Source organism: Cololabis saira, chromosome 20 (genome assembly GCF_033807715.1).
Source record: "Cololabis saira isolate AMF1-May2022 chromosome 20, fColSai1.1, whole genome shotgun sequence".
In the NCBI taxonomy this organism is placed as follows: Eukaryota; Metazoa; Chordata; class Actinopteri; order Beloniformes; family Belonidae; genus Cololabis; species Cololabis saira.
The window spans coordinates 40,314,258-40,340,921 of NC_084606.1; the positions used below are offsets into that span (position 1 = coordinate 40,314,258).

General features: G+C 46.0%; 1 protein-coding gene across 4 annotated transcripts in view; it reads left to right on the plus strand.

Moving 5' to 3' along the window:
- The window catches only part of focad (focadhesin), a 136,894-nt gene that overhangs the window by 50,163 nt on the left and 60,067 nt on the right, over nt 1-26,664 (plus strand). For 3 of the 4 annotated variants that reach the window (XM_061710461.1, XM_061710460.1, XM_061710463.1), the window contains 9 exons: nt 5,520-5,770; nt 6,374-6,637; nt 12,690-12,794; nt 12,907-13,008; nt 14,025-14,152; nt 21,259-21,385; nt 21,462-21,596; nt 25,230-25,280; nt 26,547-26,630. In XM_061710461.1, coding sequence (XP_061566445.1) covers nt 5,520-5,770; nt 6,374-6,637; nt 12,690-12,794; nt 12,907-13,008; nt 14,025-14,152; nt 21,259-21,385; nt 21,462-21,596; nt 25,230-25,280; nt 26,547-26,630 — 1,247 coding nt within the window. The remainder of the gene's footprint in view (nt 1-5,519; nt 5,771-6,373; nt 6,638-12,689; nt 12,795-12,906; nt 13,009-14,024; nt 14,153-21,258; nt 21,386-21,461; nt 21,597-25,229; nt 25,281-26,546; nt 26,631-26,664) is intronic. The other variant, XM_061710462.1, reaches the window with a different exon arrangement.

The following is a 26,664-nucleotide window of genomic DNA, read 5'->3' on the forward strand; positions in this document are numbered from 1 at the left end:
GCCTTCTCTTGGCTCATGACCGTCATGTTTTTGAACGCACACACAATACGTTCCCTCCCGGTCTCTGCGTGTGGGGAAAAAAAGCCTCACTGTAGCCAGAAATAACGGAGTAACGCACCGTTTGGTAGCGGTAATTGCGTGACTGAATTTAAAAAGTAATGCGTTAGATAGCCTACTCTAACGCATTACTTTTTATTATTTTGCGGTATTAGTTACCGCAAAACTAACAGCGTTACTGTAACCCGTATCCACACCCGCTGTGTCTCCAAACATCCGCAAATACAACGTTGATAAATGCAATAGTGAAAACGGTCAAGCAGCTAAATAAACTTCAGAATATTTTTTTGAGGTAAAGGATTCTGTTTTTCTAGTCAGGAGGATATGTGGTCCTATATGCTGAATGATCGTTAAGTTAATTTCTCCTTTCGTCCATCTTTCACATTTAATAAAAACAATACATTCCCTCATTCTCTTACCAAGACTACTTCTTATTTAGTTGCAGTCTTGTTTTCATCATGAAAAAGGGTCATTGAATTATATTTATCATCTTAATTTTTTATTATAACGCACAGGCAGCAGGGAATTAGTGCGTTAGGTAGCAGTGCTGCATGTGAAAATGCGCTGATAGTGATCGGTGATCGATTTGCCTGGCATCGATTATTTGGTTTCAGAACTGGACAGCTCCTCCAAAGAGCGTCTGAAAGAGCGAAACTAAAGGACGGTGTTAAGAAGTCATCTGGGAAACACCCGTATCTTAAGGTTCTCTCTTAGTTCAAACCTTCTTTGAACCTCTCCTTAAGAGAGGTTGGATCTGGGAAACCCGGCCAATGTCAACAAAAGTCTGTTTCATGGTCCAACTCTGAGGTGCAGATGTTCATAAACCTGGTGCTGAGGAGAGAATTAAAAAGGGATCTAGACGGGCGATAAGGAACGACCAGATCCACCAGGAGCTCTGTCACTTCATAGCTGCTCACGGCTCCAGCTGACTTTTCAGCAGCGCCCAGACAAACAAAAATAAACGCGTTGCTGCTTGAATCTCACTCTCATTTTTTAACTTGATATTAAACACAAGTCACAGACCCAGCAGCACATCTATCATCTCCTGCAGGTTCTACATCTTTACTGTTGTTGTCTTCTTCGTTTAGATCACACAATCAAATACGTCACAGCAGCTTCACTCCAACCTCCTACTTCTGCTCCAGGTGCTGAATTGTAGTGGAAAAGAAACCAGGCCGAGTTGAGTTGAGTAGAGCTGAGTAGATGCTGGTGGAAAAGTGCCAATAGTTGTGGATCGTTCCAGCCACATTTCAGCTTCATCTTCAACAAACACCTCACTTTGCTAGTTGCAGCGCCCTCTTCTGGCCTTTTGCATTCAAATGCAGTTTATTCTTTCTCACTCATTTACAAGTCACGATTAACACGTTTATAAAGTTTCACAAACATAATTTTTTCACATTTGTAAATACCGTATGCTGCCTATAATTGAAGCCTTGTTTTATGCAAAATGATATATTTCTTTCCTGCATCTGAGCTGGTTGCTGGAGCGTTGACATCTGGGAGTTATTGCACCAACTCTGAATCAAATATGACGAAGCTTGGTATGGCAGCATGTCATCGTGATTAACAACATCAGGAAAAAATATGTTATACAGGATTTTTTGAAGAGCTTGATGTGTAGTTTTTGCTGCCCCGTAACTTCCTGGGAAGACGGCACTATTAGTCAGCGATGAGGACGGTACTAAAGGGATAATGCTGATTAATTTAATCCTTGGTGCCAATGTTTGGTCTTTGAGACGGGAACTTTGGCAGAACTAAAACTCAGGCAGCTGGTTTACTATGGAAGAGTATTAGGGCCATGCAGGAGAAAAAATATTTGAGAGGGGAAGAATTTTTTTTTATTGTGCACTTCGAGAAAATAGTCGAAATGTCGAGATCAATGTTGAAATACAATTTCAAGAATAAAGTCTAAATTTCGTGAATAAAGTCTAAATTTCGAGAATAATCGACTTTTTTCTCAACATTTCGACTTTTTTCTCGAAATTGTACTTGAGCATTAAAGCTAGGGTCTATGATTTTACATATTGTACATTTTCATCAAAATCATTTATAAGGTTGTTATGGCCCAATAGTGTTACCTATGAAATATGATTAGCAAAAAGAACCAAAAGAAAATATTTCTTCTATATGCTGTAATCCTGCAAAGAAGTCAACCAGTAGGTGACATTCGGCCCGGACGCCGCCTATTTTTTTAAAAATGTATTTATGTTTATTTGATATGGACATAGCAATTACATTGGACAAACCAGATGCATTGTTTAAGTGTTTTAGCACAAGTGCTAATTCGCAACACATGTCCATAGGCAGCTTTTGAAAAGAATAAAGCGCAATAAAATATTAAGATAACAAGAAAGAAAGAAGAAGAAGAAAAAAAAAAAATAATAAATAAATAAATAAATGAAAAATGAAAAAAACAAACAAACAAAACAATTGGAAAGGAAATCAAAGAAATACAAACAATTTTCAATTAGAAACATAAAAAGACAACAAAGCAAGCAGTCAACAAGTTAAGAACTATTCATGTGTACACTGCTGATTAGATTTTAACCACTGTTTGAATCCTTTGTTAAAAGCTTTTGTATTGGTCTCTAATTTTAACTCAGGCCACGTTTACACGTAGCCGGGTATTTACAAAAACGGATATTTTCCCCTCTCCGTTTTCAAAAATATCCTCGTTTACACGGACTCGCATGAAAACGCTGGTAACGTCATGCCAGCCAATCAGAATCCTGGAAAAAACATCAACAAATGACACGTGTAACTTCCAGTTAAGGCTGATTTATGGCATCGGACGCTCTCTGTCCACACTGAATGCGTTATCGGCCCCACGTTCTACCACGTTCTTTTGATTGACAGCTGAGACTCGCCTTTTAAAAGGCTGATTTATGGTTCCGCATTACACCAACGCAGACCTTATGGCGTAGGGTACGCGGCGCACTCACCGAACGGTGCGCGTCGCCGCGTACCCTACGCCGTAGGCTACGCCGTCAATTTTACGCGGAACCATAAATCTGCCTTTATTCACCCGCCCGAGACTCGCCTTTTATTCGCCCCACCAACCGCCCGTGCGCTCCTGAAAGAAACTCCTAAAAGAACTCCTAGACAAGGCGGCAGGAAGAAAATAGAAGCAGGTCTAACGTCCGACCAAAGTGAGGGAAAAAACGAAATAAATAACGGCGTGTGGTGACGCAATGAAACAGCGAACAGCTGGAGTGAGCTGCGTGTTCGTGTTAAAGCAGCAAACATGTCAGCATGTCAGATCATTACTGGGATGTGGGGAAAAGCAGAGGACACGAGAAATGATCAAATAGGTACCATATCTTGTTGGATCCGGCACAAATTAAGCCCTAATAAGATTAAGATAAGATTCTTATTATATCTTATTATTTTATCAGAACCTTCCAGCTCCCTGGCGATCTCCCTCCAGCAGCTGCCACTTTATTGAGGTTCTTGTATTGAAATGACTGTTTCCTACAGCGCTTTACACTTTTTTTTTCAACTTTCAACCGGCTTTCAAAGCGAGCGACAGGAAGAAAATAGAAGTAGGGCGTGCGACAAAAGTCCAGCTCAAAACGACGCCGCGTCGAAACCAGTGTAGACAGTGCAATAAAAATAAAGCAATGGAACTGTTTTTGACGCTGACGCTCGCTCGCGTCGCATGCAGTGTGGACATGGTGACGGAACGAGAGTCTGAGATAATTTTAAAAAATTTTGACGGTGGCCAAACAAATTGTAAACACAGGTCGCACTCATGACGCTGCTGGTGACGTTTCTGTCGCATAATGTGACGTAAATCTACGTTTTCCTCCGTTTTCTCTGTTTAGACGCAAACGTGAAGACGGAGTTTTTGAAAATCTCCACTTTGGCCGGAGTTTTCAGAAATGATCGTTTTTGGGGGCTTTGGCCTCCGTTTTCGTGTAAACGAACGACCAAAACGCATGAAAACGCCTCCGTTTTTGCCCCGTGTAAACGGGGCCTCAGTGAGTAGAGAATTGACCTATTGGTCAATCTACTTGAATGTCAGTGATTGGACAGTCCTCACCCTAGGACATATTCCTGCTGCTCCCGTACCAGAGGGGGTGTGGGGAGCTTCATGTGAGGCAGAGCTCAGGGGGGAGGGAGTTTGTGTGGGGAGTAGGTGTCTTTTTTTTTTTTTTAAACTCAAGATCATAGACCCTAGCTTTAAGCCTGAATTATGGTTCTGCACTACACCAACGCAGAGCACACGCCGCCACGTCGCCACGTCGGGAAACCTTCGGACTTCTCCGTCACTCCATTTCGCCGCAGTGCAGTACCCCCTGCGACCGCTAGGGTCGCGATCTTATCCTGAATGGTTTATCTTTAGGAGTTTGGGAACAAAAAGAGCTGAAAAACGCTTTTTGTGGACAAAGGTAAAACAAGAGTTGTTTATTCCAGTCTCTCGTTACAACTGCCCCGTAACCAACGGTAACGGAACACTAACTGAAAACTCATCGGCATCATTAATAACGGCTAGATTCTTGTGAATTCTAACCTACTGAAACTAAACAGTGTACTGCTCGTGAGTGGCCACTATGTAGTGGCCACTATGTAGTGGCCACTCACGAGCAGTACGAGCAGTACGACTTTTCTGGTCACAGTGAATGAAAGAGATAAGGACAACTATTGTGCAAAAAACCAAAACAAAAAAAATCACACATACATGAAGAAAAGAGCGCTGAAAGTTCACGACTGCTTCAAACCGGAAATGCGTTGCTACCAAGCGAACCAATCACAGCCCTCTGGGCCTGCGTTTGGCCTGCGTTTGGTCTGCGTCGCCTCCACGCGTAGTTACAATTTTTGGGAGGTGACGTCGGTGGCGGTGACGGTGACGGCGAAGGCGTGGGCTGTGGCGTGGGGTGTGCGACACAGCGCAACCTGCAGCGTAGGCACGGCGTCGATTTGACGCAGAACCATAATTCAGCCTTTAATCTCGACATTTCAACTTTTTTTCTCGACATTTCAACTTTTTTCTCGAAGTGCATAATGAAAAAAAAATCTTCCTCCTAAAATATAATTTTAATTTTTCTCCTGCCTGGCCCTAATACTCTTCCGTAGGTAATAATAATAATACATTTTATTTATAATGCACTCTACATTACTGCGAATCTCAAAGTGCTACAGTTTGATAATTCAAAAGGAAGCAGAAATAAAATCAAGATAAGAGATAAAAGGATAAAAAGTCAAGACATAGGTAAAAAGAGAATAAAAGAATTAAAAACCGCAACTAGGAAAAAAACCGAGCAGCATTGTTTATCAATAAAATGCTTTGCTAAAAAGGTTTTTAGTCCTCTTTTAAAATGGTCCGTAGTTTGTGGTGCCGTTAGGTTGTCAGGGAGGGCATTCCAACGACACGAGCGTTACAGTTTCTCCTTCCAGACGTCTGCAGATCAGCGTGGTGTTGGTATTGATGTTATTTCTCCTGTCCCCCCCCCCCCCCCCAGCCTTGAGCCTGGCCCCGGAGCAGGCCCCGCGGCCCCCCTGGCTCAGCCCCGTGCTGGTTCTGCCCGTGCTGCAGCTGCTGTCCTGCTCGGTCCTCACCGAGCCGCTGGCCGACCCCAGGAGCCACGGCCTGAACCAGAGCCGGGCCAGCAGCCTGCTGGCCAGCATCAGCCGGCCCCGGGACCCCCCCCAGGTGAGCCCCCCCAGCAGCCTGCTGGCCAGCATCAGCAGGCCCCGGGAGGCAGCCCCCCAGGTGAGTGAGCCCCCCCAGGTGAGTGAGCCCCCCAGGTGAGTGAGCCCCCCCAGGTGAGCCAGCCCCCCCAGGTGAGCCCCCCCAGGTGAGTGAGCCCCCCAGGCCACACAGCTACATGCGTGTCTTTTTAATATAAAGGCCAGTTTATTCCTGCCGTGTGTGTGTGTGTGTGTGTGTGTGTGTGTGTGTGTGTGTGTGTGTGTGTGTGTGTGTGTGTGTGTGTGTGTGTGTGTGTGTGTGTGTGTGTGTGTGTGTGTGTGTGTGTGTGTGTGTGTGTGTGTGTGTTTCACACAGGGCCATGTAGGTTTGGACTTTTCTTTCCCCTTAATAATTTAAAAATGGCATTTTGTGTTTACTTGTGTTATCTTTGTCTAATATTTAAATTAGTTTGTTGATCTGAAACATTTAAGTGCAACAAACGTGCAAAAAAATAAGAAATCGGGAAAGGGGCAAACACTTTTTCACACATCTGTGTATATAGCTAGTGGCTGTTTACAAAGAAAGTCCGAACAGACAGTTTTAATGATCATTTCTCTGTCTCCTCCCAGATCTGTCTGACTCTGGGTTGTAATGAAGTGATGAACTTGTCTTGTTGTTTTCCAGCAGCCCGGCCCAGCGCTGGCTCTGCCCCTCAGCTCCTGGGCCAGTGAGCTGGCCGTGGCTCTGTCCACCCTCCGCAGAGTGGCCCACCATGAGGTGGCAGCAGCCGATTGGCTGCTGGCGGCCAGCTCGGCCCTGTCCTGCAGCCAGCGCCTCCCCGCATCCTTCACCCTCATCGTGACGCACCTGGTCCTGGCGGGAGAGGGGGACGTGTGCCAGCTGGCCCTGAGAGCCAGCCAGGCGCTGGCCGCTGCCGACCCCTGCCAGGTAAATCCTCCACACACACACATGTCAAACCCCTGCCAGGTAAATCCTCCACACACACACATGTCAAGTTATCTTTTTTATTTCTGTCACAGCAGCTTATCTTTGAGTCTTTAGTTCTTTGGAAATAAATAAAATAAAGTTCAAACTCTGAAGCAAACTTTTTTTATTTTTTTTTTATTGATATACTTTTAAGAAAAAACAACATATAATGATAACATGGACACATATAATCAAAGATACGAATTATGCATTATACATTGTCCCCTTTTTTTTTTTTTTTTTTTTTTAAACACACAGAACCTAACTAAGGAACAGAGTCTCTGTAGAGTTAAATAAAAAATAAACAGATGAGCAACACATGATCAATGGAGGAAAGTAATGGATGAGCAAATGTGGCATACGAAAACAAATGCAGTGGTAAATGCAAATGCCCATCACTAATATCCCATTAAATGGAAATAATAAATAAAACATAAAATGCAACATAAATAACAATAATAAAAACAAATAAATAAATGAAAGAAATAAAAAGAAAATTAAGGTAAGGGGGAGGGATCAGTCGGTGGGTAGAGTCTTCAACGAGTTAAAGTAATCATACGAAGGATTGCCATTTACGAACAAATTTAGCTGAGTTGCCTTTTACTGAATATCTCACCTTTTCAATTTTTAGAAAAAACATAACATCACTAAGCCAAAGAGCAATAGACGGAGACTTGGGGGATTTCCATGAAAGTAGGATACAACGTTTAGCTAAAAGAGATGTGAAAGCCAATACTTCTGACTGTACGGGGCTGATATGTGAGGAGTCAACCGAGAGTCCGAATATTGCTATGAGAGGGGCCATAACAACATTTTTCACCAGAACTTTAGACATGATCACAGAATAGTCACTCCAAAATTTCTGTAACCTAGGACAGGAGAAAAACATGTGACTTAAATTGCAGGGAGAGCCCTGGCATCTGTCGCATAGGTCTGCAACATTCTGATATAATTCAGATAATCAAGATTTTGATAGGTGGGCTCTATGCAGCACCTTGAATTGAATAAGTTCTAGTCTAGCGCAAGGCGTGCTAGATCGTATGCTACGGATAGCTTTATCGCACAGCTCCCCTGTGAAGTCAAGGCCCAACTCCCGTCCCCAACCCTCCCGGGCTTTATCTACAGAATGACCATCAAATGTCATACACAGTGCATATATCCTATGAGAGACTTTTGACTAAGTTTCATTGTTAGAAGATCATCCCAGCAGGTTAGCAGGAAGGGAAGGGAAGCATGGAAACAGAGCAGAGGCACAGTGTCGAAGCTGGAAGTAAGGAAAAAATGGGAGGCAGGCAAATTGAACTTTGACCTCAGATCTGAAAATGTGGAAAAGATACCATCCTTATATAGATCCCTGAAGTGCTTAATGCCCCGGCTGTACCCAATCATAAAAGTGTTGTCTATTAATGACGGAGGGAACAAATGATTCTTAGTAACAGGTGTTTAGGTGGATGGAGAAGCAAATTTAAAGTGGCACCTAAACTGTGACCAAATCTTAAGGGAGGAAAGCACCACAGGGCTATTTGTAAACTTAGAGGGATTCAATGGTAAAGAGGAGGAGAGTAGGGCCGTTAGAGAGGATGAAGAGAGTGACTGAGCCTCCAATCTGCCCCATAATAACTCAGGAGAATGAAGCCAATAAATTAGTTTGTGAATATGCGCTGACCAATAGTAAAGCAAGAAATTTGGTATTGCTAAACCCCCATTAAATTTAAATTTTTGGAGAAGCGAATACCTCACTCTAGGTGCCCATAAAAAGTTGGAAACAATTTGGTCAAGTGATTTAAAAAAAGTTTTTGGTAGAAATAACGGAGTGCACTGGAACAGAAAAAGAAATTTAGGCAATACAGTCATTTTCACTGTGTTAATTCTTCCTATCAGCGACAATGGTAGGGAGTTCCACCTCTGTAAGTCCGCCTTCACTCGAGTTACCAGTGAGGAAAAATGAGCGGTGAAAAGAGAGGGCAGAGTGCGGGTCACATTAATCCCTAAGTATCTAAAGCCTGACAGGCTGAGTTTAAAGGGAATATCAGATTGTTTGAGTAGTAAAGCAGAAGTGTTTATGAGGAAGCATTCACGCTTGTGAAGATTGACTTTATAGCCGGAGAAGGATCCATAATTCTTCAACAGTGATAATATTGGTGCAATGCTGGTTAAAGGGTCAGATACATTTAAAAGGATGTCGTCTGTATAAAGTGACAATTTGAGTTCCACATTGGACCTAGAGACTCCGCGAAATAGAGGAAGAAAAGCAATTGAAAGTGGTTCGACGGATAGAGCGAAAAGCAAAGGGAAGAGAGGGCAGCCCTGTCTCGTGCCACGTGATAATGTAAAATGAGGGGAAGTGTAAAGAAGTCTAATCCAAGATATAAACATGTGTCCAAATCCAAATTTATGAAGTGTTGCAAAAAGATCAATCGCGATAACAACTTCAGGAAGTGGAGAAGAATCTTTAGAGAAAATCACGTTTAGAAGTGTACGAACATTATAAAAGAGCTGGCGTCCCTTGATGAAACCATTCTGCTCCTCAGATATGATACTCAAACTCTGAAGCAAACTTGACCTCTACGGAAGAGTATTAGGGCCAGGCAGGAGAAAAATAAGAATAATATTTTAGAGGAGGAAGATTTTTTTTTTCATTATGCACTTCGAGAAAAAAGTCGAAATGTTGAGAATAAAGTTGAAATGTTGAATAAAAATGTTGACTTTATTCATGAAATTTCACACAACTGGTGTCTGACTAAATACTTTTTTTTCTCCCCACTGTATCTTCTATCAGCGTGAATATTTCATCCTGTAGTTAATTTTGTTTCAAAGATGAGCAGACTTGAATGGCTGACCATGTCTGCATATGGAGGACTGGTGCAGAGAAAACACTGATATGTTTGATTTATACTTTTATTTGTGTCATATCTAGCTGTTTTAAAGGGCTGATCTCAGATCAGAAATGGATATTTTAGCGCTTCAACTTGAAGAACTACCTGCCTTTTCTTGTCCTGTGTATCTCTTACACTCAACCCATTTATGTGAAGTGGTTGCTATGCAATGCCCCGTTGCATGCTGGGGGAAGTGCTTTGAGTTGATGAAAGGCCGTTTCACTGCAGAGCTGTTAATGTCCAAGGACCCGAGTCTTTCTGATTTCTGAACAGAGCACCGAAGGAAACAATGAGGCTCCAGGCTGCGCTGCCTTTAGTCCAGTCTGACCGGTGTAGCAGCTCCTAGATCTGACGGCCTGCACCCTGACGGCCTGCACCCTGACGGCCTGCACCCTGACGGCCTGCACCCTGACGGCCTGCACCCTGACGGCCTGCACCCTGACGGCCTGCACCCTGACGGCCTGCACCCTGACGGCCTGCACCCTGACCGCCTGCACCCTGACCACCTGCACCCTGACCACCTGCACCCTGACCTGCACCCTGACCTGCACCCTGACCTGCACCCTGACCTGCACCCTGACCTGCACCCTCACCACCTGCACCCTGAACTGCACCCTGACCCGCCTGCACCCTGACCTGCACCCTGAACTGCACCCTGACCCGCCTGCACCCTGACGGCCTGCACCCTGACCGGCCTGCACCCTGACCTGCACCCTGACCCGCCTGCACCCTGACCGCCTGCACCCTGACCGCCTGCACCCTGACCGCCTGCACCCTGACCGCCTGCACCCTGACCTGCACCCTGACCTGCACCCTCACCACCTGCACCCTGACGGCCTGCACCCTGACCGCCTGCACCCTGACCACCTGCACCCTGACCACCTGCACCCTGACCTGCACCCTGACCTGCACCCTGACCTGCACCCTGACCTGCACCCTGACCTGCACCCTCACCACCTGCACCCTGAACTGCACCCTGACCCGCCTGCACCCTGACCTGCACCCTGAACTGCACCCTGACCCGCCTGCACCCTGACGGCCTGCACCCTGACCGGCCTGCACCCTGACCTGCACCCTGACCCGCCTGCACCCTGACCGCCTGCACCCTGACCGCCTGCACCCTGACCGCCTGCACCCTGACCGCCTGCACCCTGACCTGCACCCTCACCACCTGCACCCTGACGGCCTGCACCCTGACGGCCTGCACCCTGACGGCCTGCACCCTGACGGCCTGCACCCTGACGGCCTGCACCCTGACGGCCTGCACCCTGACGGCCTGCACCCTGACGGCCTGCACCCTGACGGCCTGCACCCTGACCGCCTGCACCCTGACGGCCTGCACCCTGACGGCCTGCACCCTGACCACCTGCACCCTGACCACCTGCACCCTGACCACCTGCACTCTGACCTGCACTCTGACCTGCACCCTGACCTGCACCCTGACCTGCACCCTGACCACCTGCACCCTGACCACCTGCACCCTGACCACCTGCACCCTGACCACCTGCACCCTGACCACCTGCACTCTGACCTGCACTCTGACCTGCACCCTGACCTGCACCCTGACCTGCACCCTGACCACCTGCACTCTGACCTGCACTCTGACCTGCACCCTGACCTGCACCCTGACCTGCACCCTGACCACCTGCACCCTGACCTGCACCCTGACCTGCACCCTGACCTGCACTCTGACCTGCACCCTGACCTGCACCCTGACCTGCACCCTGACCACCTGCACCCTGACCGCCTGCACCCTGACCGCCTGCACCCTGACCGCCTGCACCCTGACCTGCACCCTGACCTGCACCCTGACCGGCACCCTGACCTGCATCCTGACCTGCACCCTGACCTGCACCCTGACCTGCATCCTGACCTGCACCCTGACCTGCACCCTGACCTGCACCCTCGCCTGCACCCTCACCGCCTGCACCCCGACGGCCTGCACCCCGACCGCCTGCACCCCGACCGCCTGCACCCCGACCGCCTGCACCCCGACCGCCTGCACCCCGACCGCCTGCACCCCGACCGCCTGCACCCCGACCGCCTGCACCCCGACCGCCTGCACCCTGACTGCCTGCACCCCGACCGCCTGCACCCCGACCGCCTGCACCCCGACCGCCTGCACCCCGACCGCCTGCACCCCGACGGCCTGCACCCCGACGGCCTGCACCCCGACGGCCTGCACCCCGACGGCCTGCACCCCGACCGCCTGCACCCCGACCGCCTGCACCCCGACCGCCTGCACCCCGACCGCCTGCACCCTGACCGCCTGCACCCTGACCGCCTGCACCCTGACCGCCTGCACCCTGACCGCCTTCACCCTGACCGCCTGCACCCTGACCACCTGCACCCTGACCTGCACCCTGACCTGCACCCTGACCGCCTGCACCCTGACCGCCTGCACCCTGACCGCCTGCACCCTGACCTGCACCCTGACCGCCTGCACCTCTCCTAGAGTCTGACCGAATTTCTGACCATTACCGCCCGTAACGTGTGTGTTCCACTCCCGCAAAACTCTGAGAATTCGTGCCGCACAATAATAGAGATGCATTGATTTAGTGTCTTCTGCCGTCCTGCTAGAGAAATGACAAATGTATCTGATTTAATGTTAACATGATCATTGTGGAGCTTGATGGATAATTGACAGTTCATAGGTCACCTGACAGAAAGTTAGATGCAAATTCATCATTGTCATCATCCACAAGCTATTTCCCCTTTCACGCTTAGCTGTGAGTGGCTCAAATAACACTAATAAATAACATAAAATAAACAAAGTTAACTGAAACAAATTAATGTAACAAATTAATCACTTGGCCATTACATATCTGTGGAGGGAGAGAATGTTGCTGACCGACTGCTGGTTCCAATCCCTGCGTCTCTTCCAAGATGCTCCACAGACACTAAATGCAGTTTCTCCAAATATCTGACTTGCTCTGTCTTTGTTTAGTAAAGACCTTGTTTGAGCTTCTTTTCCACCTCATTGATTTCCATCTTGTCGTTAGGCTACATCCCGATCTCGCAGTGGTTTTTTTTTTAGCCACCGCAGCAAAGTTCAAACCTCCGCCTCCCGCCAGATTTGCGTTGGCGGGACCCGATCCCAATGCAGCTCTCTACTCTAACCCGTCTGGTGTCTGCAGGTCCCGTCCCTCCTCCCGGTGCTGATGCTGAAGCTGGCTCAGGAGAAGGACCCGGCTCTCCTTCATGCCGTGCTCCAGAGCCTGCCCCACCTGGGGACTCACAAGGTGCTGACCCCCTCCTGGTGTCGCTGTAAACCACTGTAATCGGCTGTAAACCGCTGTAGGCTCACATTGTGATGTGCCTCCCTTTACTGAGTGTGTTTGACCTGCTGTCCAGCTCTGCGTCCCCCTGGTGCTGCAGGCCGTCCACATGGTGGCCAGCGCCCCTAAGCTCCGAGCTGTGGCCATGCGCCTGATGACTGTCCTCTGGAAGAAGCAGGTACGTTCCTTAAATACCCGTCACGGCCAGGACCTTCAAGTTTTTTTAATCAAAGTCTTTTTTATTAAAGGTTTTGCATATCACACAAAAAAAGACAAAACAAGAAGAACACGAAACCCACTACCCACCCCAGCCCACCAGACCCAAACCTCTCAAGAATAAGTATTTCTTGAGAGGAGAGACAATTAGACAGTGCAAAAGTATACAGATACATGCAAAATGAGATAAACAATGCTACATATTATGGGGTTACATTCCTCGATTCCATATTGTTAACAAATGTCATGAAAGGCTGCCAAATTACATCGAACTTCGAGAGAGATCCTTGAAGAGAATATCTTATCTTCTCTAACTTGAGATGTTGCATTACCTCTTTGATCCACTGGGAATGTGTAGGGGGAGAGGATCTATCCATTTGAAGAGTACAAGTCGCCTGTGCAAAAAGCCAGCATGTTGCGCCCATAGCTGTCCAGATGTTCATCATCTGGTGTAATACCAAAAATTAGCAATGAAAGGGGCTGTATGGATCGGCTCCTCAAGCACCATAGAAAAGGTATCAAAAATAGACTTCCAGAATGTATATAAACTTGGACATGTCCAGAACATGTGAAACAGGCTAGCGGGGGCTAGCTTACATCTATCACATGTAGGGTCCAGCTCTGGCCTAATTTTGGACAGCCTAACCTTCGACCAATGGAGTCGGTGTATTATCTTAAATTGTACGACAGTATGCCGTTGACAGATGGATGATGAATAAATCCTTCTAATAATCTTCTGCCAAACTGCACCTGGAGTTTCTTCACTTAGATCCTCTTCCCATTTACTCTTAGGGTTATCCAAAGCTGTCATGTTATGGTGATTGAGAAGATGAAGATCTTGCCTATAGCCTGTTTTAAATTTGTCCTAAATTTGAAAATAGTATCTACCAGGGAATGGGGAGGATATAGAGGAAAACAGTCAGAATGTGAGGACCTTCATGTCGGTCTGATCTTGAGGCTGCTTGTTGCTCTCTGCAGGACCGGGTCTACCCCGAGCTGCAGCGCCTGCTGGGCCAGCAGGAGTCCCGGGCCGTGCTGGGGAGGGACACCCAGTGGGAGCAGATCCTGGCGAGGGCCGCCTGCCTCAGGGACATCTGCAGAGAGAGGTCTCACACACTCACTCATTCATTGCTCCAGTTCTGGTCACACTGTTACGAGTTACGGTTGGTGTCGCAGCAGCTGCACGACCACTTGAATGTTTCTGCAGTGTAAAAACCACAATAGATATCAATTAGTTACTATTGTAATCAATTCACTTCAGTTTTATTTATATAGCGCCAAATCTCAAGTGTCATCCTGAAGCACGGCAGGAAAACACTTTATGCAAAGGTAATAACAACAATAATCATAATTGCGTCACTAAGGTACGGAAGAGTATTAGGGCCAGGCAGGAGAAAGTTAAAAATAATATTTTAAAGATTTTTTTTTCATTGTGCACTTCGAGACAAAAGTCGAAATGTTGAGAATAATGTTGAAGTACAATTTCGAGAAAAAAGTTTAAATGTCGAGGAAAAAAGTCAAAATTTCGTCACTAAAGTTGAAATGTTGAGAAAAAAGGCAAAATTTCGACTTTATTCTTGAAATTGTATTTCAACATTAATCTTGACATTTCGACTTTTTTCTTGACATTTCGACTTTTTTGTACACAATAAAAAAAAAAATCCTCCCCTCTCAAGTATTTTTTCTCCTGCATGGCCCTAATACTCTTCCGTACCAAGGAAACCAACAGCATCCATCTCCCGTCCTGAGCAAGCACCAGGGGTGTACTAAGAGTGCGTGGATTTCAACGTGAAACCGTGCGTGGAATTTACACGAACGCAAAAATTCAGATGTACAAAACTGTGCGTACGCACGCAGGTTTCTTTGAACCTCACAATCAGCGTGGATTTGAGCGCGCATGCAGGAGCACAACACTCCTCCCCGTCTCTTCCCTCAAATACATATGTTTGAATATGATAATGAAGATAATTATCCATTAAAAACTGCTCATCCTAACAAGAAATGTGCAAAAACAGGTAAAACAAATAAAAAAAAAACATCGGCTGTGAGCTGGAATAAATAATTTATTTGGGGGCATTTCTTCCGATTTCAGCTGCATTGCGTTATGGGTATTGTTGTTCTTTGCTTTGTGTTGCGTTCCGTGAAGAGTTGTGGTTTTATTATGATTGTAAGGGTTTGTGAATGTTTATGGGCAGCGTTAGTGCATCATTACACTCTGCTTTTCTTGTTTGTAATTTAAGAACCGACACCAGAACTTAAGTTTGTGGATGAAAAACGGCTCCTCGTTCCACTTTATTGTCACGCGTATTATATACTGACGTATTAAGCCTAATATACACGTTTATTGAGTTCTACACATTGTGGATGTCCGCGATCACCTCTCTCATAGTATAACAATGTGAACAATATGCATTTATATTATATATTTATATAAACATGAAGCATCACGATCTGATTCCTCTGCTGCAGAAATAAAGACAACTTGTGCCAACGGGATTATCAAGGTGCAAACGTGAGAAATAAAGAGCAAAGTTGTTGTATGAGGAGGAGAAACCGGTCTAGATACCGGTCCTGGTCCTGGTCCTGGTCCTGGTCCTGGGAGGAGAGACCGGTCTAGATCCCGGTCCATCACCGGAGAAACTCTTTCTGGACCTGCAGCACCTGCAGCCGACTAATATCAGACTCTGAAAGTTGCCTAAACATTCAATAAAAACTTCATTCATCATTTTTGAATCACATCAGTTCGTACCAACCAACCTTTCCGTGACATCTTAGTTTTATTTTAAAAGAAAACTTTACAGAACCGGTTTTTCGCTGCAAAATGTATTTTAATGTTTTTCTGTCCAGACACAGTTATGAGATGTTTAGGATCTGGCTTTAATCTCCAGTCCTCGTCCCATACGGTCGTCATGGTGACAGAGATGTCCGACCTGTAGCAGCTCCAGCTGAAAGATCATGTTGGTCTGAACTGGAGCAACTGGTCCAGTTCAGGACAGAGATCCAGAAGATCCTCTTGGTACCTAAACCAGCTGATGGTTCAGTCTTAGTCCTGGACCAGCAGATCCAGACTAAACAAGCTGATGGTTCAGTCTTAGTCCTGGACCAGCAGGTCCAGACTAAACCAGCTGATGGTTCAGTCTTAGTCCTGGACCAGCAGATCCAGACTAAACCAGCTGATGGTCCAGTCTTAGTCCTGGACCAGCAGGTCCAGACTAAACCAGCTGATGGTCCAGTCTTAGTCCTGGACCAGCAGATCCAGACTAAACCAGCTGATGGTCCAGTCTTAGTCCTGGACCAGCAGATCCAGACTAAACCAGCTGATGGTCCAGTCTTAGTCCTAGACCAGCAGATCCAGACTAAACCTGCTGATGGTCCAGTCTTAGTCCTGGACCAGCAGATCCAGACTAAACCAGCTGATGGTCCAGTCTTAGTCCTAGACCAGCAGATCCAGACTAAACCTGCTGATGGTCCAGTCTTAGTCCTGGACCAGCAGATCCAGACTAAACCAGCTGATGGTCCAGTCTTAGTCCTAGACCAGCAGGTCCAGACTAAACCAGCTGATGGTCCAGTCTTAGTCCTAGACCAGCAGATCCAGACTAAACCTGCTGATGGTCCAGTCTTAGTCCTGGACCAGCAGATCCAGACTAAACCAGCTGATGGTCCAGTCTTAGTCCTGGACTAGCAGGTCCAGACTAAACCAGCTGATGGTCCAGTTTAGTCCTGGACCAGCAGATCCAGACTAAACCAGCTGATGGTCCAGTCTTAGTCCTAGACCAGCAGATCCAGACTAAACCTGCTGATGGTCCAGTCTTAGTCCTGGACCAGCAGATCCAGACTAAACCTGCTGATGGTCCAGTCTTAGTCCTGGACCAGCAGATCCAGACTAAACCTGCTGATGGTCCAGTCTTAGTCCTAGACCAGCAGATCCAGACTAAACCTGCTGATGGTCCAGTCTTAGTCCTGGACCAGCAGATCCAGACTAAACCAGCTGATGGTCCAGTCTTAGTCCTAGACCAGCAGGTCCAGACTAAACCAGCTGATGGTCCAGTCTTAGTCCTGGACCAGCAGATCCAGACTAAACCAGCTGATGGTCCAGTCTTAGTCCTGGACCAGCAGGTCCAGACTAAACCAGCTGATGGTCCAGTCTTAGTCCAGCTAAGGGACAGCTCCTTTTTGTTTAGACAAGAAAACAAACTATTACAATAGTCCAAACGCAAAGACACAAATGCATGAATGATCAGCTCCAAATCATTTTGTGATGTTTTCCTGAGTTTTGTGAGTTTCCTGAGATATTCCTCAGATGAAAAAAGCTATTTCTTGTCAGCTGTTTGCAGTGTTGCACTAGTTGCAGTGTTGCAGTTTTGTGATTAATAAGCACTTTTTTTTAATTATTATTTTGCGTTGGATTGATGTAGCAAATAAAATAGTTCAGACCATAAAATAAGTGTGTTAGTGCACAGCTATGCTCACGTACGCATGTGAGTGAGTGTATGTTTGTGTGTACCGGTACATGAAAGTACAATCTGCATTGGGGCTTCTTGCTTCGGGAATCCCGGTCTGTGATAGGACGCTGTCTCTGCGTCGCCGCACCTCATTTGCATTAAAGCTAGGGTCTACGATCTTTTTTTAAAGTATAAGAAAAAAAAAAAAGACACCTACTCCCCACACAAACTCCTTCCCCCATGTGCTCTGCCTCACATGAAGCTCCCTCCTCCGACACCTGTAGCAACTCATAATGTAATAATAACGGCTCATAATGTAATAACGGCTTATAATGTAATAACTTAAATGTAATAAAAGTTCATAATGTAATAATTGGCTCATAATGTAATAAAATCATGAGTGCATAACGTAATAACAGCTTTGCGCATAATGTAATAACTTATTACATTATGAGCCTTACTGGCGCCGCTCATAATGTAATAACAGCTCATAATGTTATAACAGCTCATAATGTAATAACAGCTCATAATGTAATAACAGCTCATATTGTTATAACAGCTCATATTGTTATAAGAGCTCATATTGTAATAACAGCTCATAATGTAATAACAGCTCATAATGTAATAACGGCTCATATTGTAATAACGGCTCATAATGTAATAACGGCTCATAATGTAATAACGGCTCATAATGTAATAACGGCTCATAATGTAATAACGGCTCATAATGTAATAACGGCTCATAATGTAATAACGGCTCATTATGTAATAACGGCTCATATTGTGAGAATAGTGTTGCATTATGATCATTTTTACCTCTGCCATCCCTGCAGGGCTGGAAGGAAATGCTTTCACCTCTGTGTCTGTCCATCTGTCAGCAGGATCACCAACTTAGATGCCATATAACTCCGCCCCCAATACGCGGCGGGCCACATTAACAGGAAGAGAAGCCTTATTGTTTAACGCATCATCCCCTATAGGTCAAGTCCATGGTATAAAGATCACACTATAGCACACACTGACAACAAGAATGGACTAATGGGCAGAAGTCTGTGTTTGTGTTTGACTATGGTTTGTACATAGGTGTTGCTACGGTAACCAACTCAAAAGCTGGCAGGACAAGAGGGTGGATTAGGGAAGGAGGGGGGGGCTGTAATTCATGTAGTTTAAAAGAGCATTTTCTTTGTTTACTATTGCTACAATAAATGCAGGACACAATAACTTCTACATCATATGTCTCATCATCCATCACTGGATTTCCATGGCTTTGAACGTTACTTGCCCAAAGGGCCTTGAACATTACTAGCCCAAAGGGCCTTGAACGTTACTAGCCCAAAGGGCCTTGAACGTTACTAGCCCAAAGGGCCTTGAACGTTACTAGCCCAAAGGGCCTTGAACGTTAGTAGAGGGCTAAATGACGTGAAAAAGAACCTAAAATAAGGTCTTTACAAAGCAAAGACAAAGCAAGGCCAGTCAGATATTTGGAGAAACTGCATTTAGTGTCTGTGGGCGCATGTTGGAAGAGAGACGCACGGGATTGGGACCGCAGTCGGTCAGCAGCATGCTCTTCCTCCACAGCAATGTAATGGCCAAGCAATTAATTTGTTAAATTACAGTAATTAGTTTCATTCATTAACATTGTTTATTTTATGTTATTTATTAGTCTTATTTGAGCCACTCACAACCTACTCTCGTTGCTGTAACCACAATCACATAATTGATGCGTGCGCAAAAGGCGAGTTTTGCGGGAGCGGATGAAAACACTGCGGGAGTGGGCGGGAGCGGAACACACACGTGCGGGCGGGCGGTAATGGTCAGAAATGCAGCGGGAGCGGGATGAAAAAAACAGTCTCTAGCCCAAAGGGCCTTGAACGTTACTAGCCCAAAGGGCCAGTGTGAACAGGACCAACATTGTTATGCCCAGTCTCATTGTTCCTTTTCTGTGAATGAAACAAAATTCATTGATTCCTTTTTTTTAATTTTCAGAATCTAGATCAGAACTAGATTAATGTAAATATTGGTTTATTTTCAACAAATAGGATATTCAACAAATAGGCCGTGTTATGCACCTATACAGTATGATACAGGTCCTTGATGAACCTCTACCTGTTGCTGGTTGACAGAGCCACAGATGACCACTTAAAAACGTAGAGCAGAGGAAACGTGCTTGATGATAAAGTGTTTGCTCAGTGGAAAACACTATAAAGAATTAAATCAACAATCATTTTTTGTGTGGTTTACTGGGGACTGTGGTAGATTAGCTACTTTTTCTCCACAGGGCTTGTACAAAGTACATGAGACTTCAGCTGCAGCTAAAACATACATTATCCTAACAAACTTCTTAATACACCGAATATTTATAGAGATAAGGTGGATGGCTTGGTTTAACAAAGATATGAATTGAACTTTGGAGTTCACAAATAACACTGCTTACCTGCAACAATCAGACAGTGGAAGTTAGCATGGCATTGGCAAAGGCCCAAAATAACTAACATGGGTCCCACCTAGTGGCTCAACTTTATACATCTTACATAATAAAATGTGAGAATGCAATTACTATTAAATAATACTTGGTTTCACTAATTTCGTTTACTAATGCGCTGAAACCCATGCTGTTTGCTTTATTTGCACCTTTAAGAGGTAAAAATTATGATAATGCAGCTGTTTTCTCACAATATGACCAATTATTACATTATGAGCTGTTATTACATTATGAGCTGTTATTACTTTATGAGCTGTTATTACAATATGAGCTGTTATTACAATATGAGTTGTTATTACATTATGAGCTGTTATTACATTATGAGCTGTTATTACATTATGAGCGGCGCCAGTGAGGCTCATAATGTAATAAGTTATTACATTATGAGCAAAGCTGTTATTACGTTATGCGCTCATGATTTTATTACATTATGAGCCGATTATTACATTATGAACTTTTATTACATTTAAGTTATTACATTATGAGTTGCTACAACACCCCCTCTGGTACGGGAGCCAGCAGGACCAAAAACAAGCGGCGTTGGATTGAAATCACTATAAAAGTCCATTGGAAAACAAATACAACGCGGAGCCGTGTGTGTTGGTGTTTGTTCGTGTCTGCGTGAGAAAAACAAGAAAACACCAACATACAACAATGTAAGATACCATGTTACTCATTCAAATGTCCACAGCTGCTAAGCTAAGCTCAATATGTCCTTGGTGTTGCCGTACTTTGGGAGGCGGGGAGTAGGTGAGGACTGTCCAACCACTGACATTCAAGCAGATTGACCAAGAGTTGCCGTTCGGGCCGAATGGTTGACTTCTTTGCAGGATTACAGCAGATAGAAGAAATATGTTCTTTTGGTTCTTTTTGCTAATCATATTTCATAGGTAACACTATTGGGCCATAACAACCTTATAAATGATTTAGATAAAAATGTACAGTATGTAAAATCGTAGACCCTAGCTTTAAGTTGAGGTTTCTCCAGCTTTCATAGACGATGAATGGCAGCCGGACGCCTGTGGCGCTTTCAGTGTGAATCCACGGTTACAGTACACAGCTGAATGTTGTCTTCCTTGTTTCTGCCGTCATGTTCCGGATTCTTGACGTTTTCTGTGTCTCTGGCGGAGGGTTGAACATGTGAGAAATTTGACTCATTTTCCATAAAATCCAGTAGTTTTGGAAGAAAGAGGACTGCCAGATGTTCTGTTATTACTGCCTTCAGGTAACAAAGCAGGAAGAATCCTGAACACTTTTTGAGGTTTGTGTGTGTTTGTGTTTTCTTAAGGCCGTACCAGCACGGGGGGGACATGCTGGCTGCCGTTTCCCTCACTCTGAAGCAGTGCAGCAGAGCAGACCTTGCAACCCCGGCGGCCCTGGCCCTGCAGGGTTTACAGGAGCTGTGCAGAGCAGAGGTACCGCGTCTGCACGAGCATCACTTAACTCCCTCACCCTTCCCCTGCTTCAGGATCCGTCTGTGATGTCTCCCAGGTGGTGGACATCGTCTCAACATGGAGGAGTCTCGGACCCGAGCTGAGCGGCGACGTCCGTCCACTCGTGGTCAAAGCCGTGGCTGAGCTGCTGTCGCTGGTTCCTCAGCTCCCCGTCAGGTCGGAGCAGTACGAGGTCTGTCCTTTAATCTGGTTCCTCAGCTCCCCGTCAGGTTTTAGCAGTACGAGGTCGGTCCTTTAATCTGCTTCCTCAGCTCCCCGTCAGGTTTTAGCAGTACGAGGTCTGTCCTTTAATCTGGTTCCTCAGCTCCCCGTCAGGTTTTAGCAGTACGAGGTCTGTCCTTTAATCTGGTTCCTCAGCTCCCCGTCAGGTTTTAGCAGTACGAGGTCTGTCCTTTAATCTGGTTCCTCAGCTCCCCGTCAGGTTTTAGCAGTACGAGGTCTGTCCTTTAATCTGGTTCCTCAGCTCCCCGTCAGGTTTTAGCAGTACGAGGTCGGTCCTTTAATCTGGTTCCTCAGCTCCCCGTCAGGTTTTAGCAGTACGAGGTCGGTCCTTTAATCTGCTTCCTCAGCTCCCCGTCAGGTTTTAGCAGTACGAGGTCTGTCCTTTAATCTGGTTCCTCAGCTCCCCGTCAGGTTTTAGCAGTACGAGGTCGGTCCTTTAATCTGGTTCCTCAGCTCCCCGTCAGGTCGGAGCAGTACGAGGTCTGTCCTTTAATCTGGTTCCTCAGCTCCCCGTCAGGTCGGACCAGTACGAGGTCGGTCCTTTAATCTGCTTCCTCAGCTCCCCGTCAGGTTTTAGCAGTACGAGGTCGGTCCTTTAATCTGGTTCCTCAGCTCCCCGTCAGGTCGGAGCAGTACGAGGTCTGTCCTTTGATCTGGTTCCTCAGTTCCCCGTCAGGTCGGACCAGTACGAGGTCGGTCCTTTAATCTGCTTCCTCAGCTCCCCGTCAGGTTTTAGCAGTACGAGGTCGGTCCTTTAATCTGGTTCCTCAGCTCCCCGTCAGGTCGGAGCAGTACGAGGTCTGTCCTTTGATCTGGTTCCTCAGCTCCCCGTCAGGTCGGAGCAGTACGAGGTCTGTCCTTTAATCTGGTTCCTCAGCTCCCCGTCAGGTCGGAGCAGTACGAGGTCTGTCCTTTGATCTGGTTCCTCAGTTCCCCGTCAGGTCGGAGCAGTACGAGGTCTGTCCTTTGATCTGGTTCCTCAGCTCCCCGTCAGGTCGGACCAGTACGAGGTCGGTCCTTTAATCTGCTTCCTCAGCTCCCCGTCAGGTTTTAGCAGTACGAGGTCGGTCCTTTAATCTGGTTCCTCAGCTCCCCGTCAGGTCGGAGCAGTACGAGGTCTGTCCTTTGATCTGGTTCCTCAGCTCCCCGTCAGGTCGGAGCAGTACGAGGTCTGTCCTTTAATCTGGTTCCTCAGCTCCCCGTCAGGTCGGAGCAGTACGAGGTCTGTCCTTTGATCTGGTTCCTCAGTTCCCCGTCAGGTCGGAGCAGTACGAGGTCTGTCCTTTGATCTGGTTCTTCAGCTCCCCGTCAGGTCGGAGCAGTACGAGGTCTGTCCTTTGATCTGGTTCCTCAGTTCCCCGTCAGGTCGGAGCAGTACGAGGTCTGTCCTTTGATCTGGTTCTTCAGCTCCCCGTCAGGTCGGAGCAGTACGAGGTCTGTCCTTTCATCTGCTGCAGCTTCTCTGACTGCGCTCTGCACTTTTTTAGTTTTTTATTTAACCTTATTTAACCAGGAATGTCCTGTTGAGATTAAAACACCTCTTTTTCAAGGGAGTCCTGGCCAAGAGGCAGCAAAAAGTTTCAAAAAAGTAAAATGACATATAACTTAATATACTTTTGTAGCGCCCTCTTTAACCGTCCTCTGTTCTAAGGGTGCTCCCCAGGTTCACTAACCTCTTTAAACACACTTCTTACAGTAGATACCTAAAATAATAGGTGATATGGATGTTGATAAACACTATCACATGCTTCCGTTTACACAAATTTATTAAACACAAATAAATGAATATAACAAACCCAAAAATAATACTTTCTTAATAATTCGTTTTTCTATGAAAAACCACAGAAATAAACCTCTGGTTCAGTTCACTTCAAAACCTTGTGAGCAGATTACACAAATGGCTCACGGTAGAAATACCTTCAATAACTGTCTAAACCTAAAGCCGGCACTCTAGCTTTTGTTAAAATAAAACCCTTAATACCAAACAAAAACACAGTCACAAGTATTGGGTAACGTTGCAGCACCAACACTCACCCAGGTCCCTTCAGGCAGGTTAATTTTACAGCTGGGCGACGGCTTCACCTCGTGGAGTGGCGGGGTTCGCTGCTCCGGTGATGGCCGTCCTTTAATTGGCGCGGGCTGCACCAACTTCCAGCCGCACTTTGCTGGGACACTTTTCCAGAGTCCTCTTTAGACGTGGTTCCGATGCTGCATTGGAGGGCGACATTAGGTTCACTGTCCGTTCACCTCTTTTATCCACTCCAACCAACGTATCTTTTAACCACAGTCTTTCTTTCTTTTCTTTATTTTCCCCATCTCTGTTCTGCTCCCATCTCTTCGCTGCTCTGCTCCCGTCTCCTCTGCTCCCGTCTCCTCTGCTCCCGTCTCCTCTGCTCCCGTCTCCTCTTCTCCCCTCTCCTCTTCTCCCCTCTCCTCTGCTCCCGTCTCCTCTGCTCCCGTCTCCTCTGCTCCCGTCTCCTCTTCTCCCCTCTCCTCTTCTCCCGTCTCCTCTTCTCCCGTCTCCTCTGCTCCCGTCTCCTCTGCCCCCGTCTCCTCTTCTCCCCTCTCCTCTTCTCCCCTCTCCTCTGCTCCCGTCTCCTCTGCTCCCGTCTCCTCTGCTCCCGTCTCCTCTGCTCCCGTCTCCTCTTCTCCCCTCTCCTCTTCTCCCCTCTCCTCTTCTCCCGTCTCCTCTGCTCCCGTCTCCTCTTCTCCCGTCTCCTCTTCTCCCGTCTCCTCTGCTCCCGTCTCCTCTGCCCCCGTCTCCTCTTCTCCCCTCTCCTCTTCTCCCCTCTCCTCTGCTCCCGTCTCCTCTGCTCCCGTCTCCTCTGCTCCCGTCTCCTCTGCTCCCGTCTCCTCTGCTCCCCTCTCCTCTTCTCCCCTCTCCTCTTCTCCCCTCTCCTCTTCTCCCGTCTCCTCTGCTCCCGTCTCCTCTGCCCCCGTCTCCTCTGCCCCCGTCTCCTCTGCCCCCGTCTCCTCTTCTCCCGTCTCCTCTGCTCCCGTCTCCTCTTCTCCCCTCTCCTCTTCTCCCCTCTCCTCTTCTCCCGTCTCCTCTGCTCCCGTCTCCTCTTCTCCCCTCTCCTCTTCTCCCGTCTCTTCTCCTCCCGTCTCTTCTCCTCCCGTCTCCTCTCCTCCCGTCTCCTCTCCTCCCGTCTCCTCTTCTTGTCGGCGTCTCCCCGACACCTGCTCCTGGCTCCGCCCCTTTGATTGCTGATTGGATACCCCACAGGTAAGTTAACTTAAACGTATTTATATTTTTTACATTTACACATCACATTTGTCTTCTTTTTAAGTCTTCTTCAACAGACACCAAAATAAAACAAATGACATTTAAATAAACAATTATTTCTTTCATGTGCTTTTACCATAGGGTTACATCACCATAGGGTTACACTTTCATGGCGCTATAAAATGATTTTTGTCAGGCAGCACTTGACTAGACCCGTTAAATGTGATAGATAGATAGATAGAGAGATAGAGAGATAGAGTCCTCAGCTTTCATGTGCTTGTTGGATCTAAGTGTTTCATGACTGTGTTTAACAGATTAATTTTGACTTGTTTTTTTATTTTGACATGTTTTCCTCAGAAACTGAAGGAAGAGGCCGTCAGCTTTCTCTGGAGTTACGCTAAGAGTCAGGTCTGTGGTCCGTCTGGATGTTTACTGTCTGTAATGAATGAATCCAAACTCTGAGATTATTCCAAGAAACAATAGTTTGTTCCCTGATTATTAAAACAACAGAATCATTCAGAAATGTCAGATCCAACATATAAGTGTCCACAACAGGCCAGACAAGTTCAAACCGGCGGGTTCAAAGTGCTTCACTCAGAACAAACAGCAGCATACGTTAACATGACTTCTTTTTTTTGTGATCAAATGTTTTTATTTATATTTCATATTTTTTAATTATAAACGCTGGCATCCACAATGATGTCAAACAAACATTATACACATATTTTCACCCCTTTCCAAACCCACCCCTCGGACCTAGGCATTCAATGAAAACAATTAATAATAAGGAAAACAGAAAAAAAAGATAATACAACAATAAAAAAACAAACAAAAAAAAAGGACAAAATGAAACAAAGGCAAAACATAATAATATCAAAAACTGGACAAGGATAGCTGCAACAAGGTAGTCTATATACATTTTAAATACATCTTTCTAGTTTGGCTTTAATTTGATCTGCTGCCATATAAAATAGAATATTTAGTTGTTTTGCATTATGGATTGGGGCTGTAGATATTTCCAGAAAGATATCGAGAAAATTCAAATACCAATGGGAGATGTTAAGTGTGTATGGTGGTTTCCATCTTACTGCAATTATCTTTTTTGCTGCTGTTAGGCCAGCAAGCAACATTTTTTTTGACATGGTGAAGCATTAATTGTGGATAAATTATTTAAAATAAGTGTTTGAGGGTTTACTGGAATATTCTGTGCTGTTATCGAGGATAATGCAGTTGCAACCCAGAAGTTTGCGACAGGTTGGCATTCCCAGACCAACACGAAGGTTCCTGGTTTATTCTGAGAGCAGAATTACATAAAGAGCTAACCAGGATCTTCATGTGGTAAAGCTTGCAAGGTGTTAAATACGTTCTGTGTACAAATTGATAATGAATAAGCTGATGATCTGGGTTTCTGGAAGATGATATTATATTAGTCCATATTGCATCTAGGGCTAAAGGTTTATATGACTTTTTAAAATATATTGATATACTTTACATCATTAGGTACACCTTGCGCCCTAAAAGTGCAGCCCTAATTTGCAAGTAGAAAAAAAAAAGATGTGTTTCTGTAAATTAAAACTAAACTTTATATCTTGAAATGTGCACAGACTATTTTCATCATAGATATCACTAAGTTACAAGGACATTTCCAGTGGAACTCTGTTGTTGCTGTTTCAGGATCCAGAGGTGGCCAGCTGTGGCTACAGGGCCTTGGCAGGTTTTCCTGAAGCCGTCCACACAATACTCCACCTTCCAGAGCCAGTAAGGTTGTCTCCATGCAGTCTGAGTCAAGTCT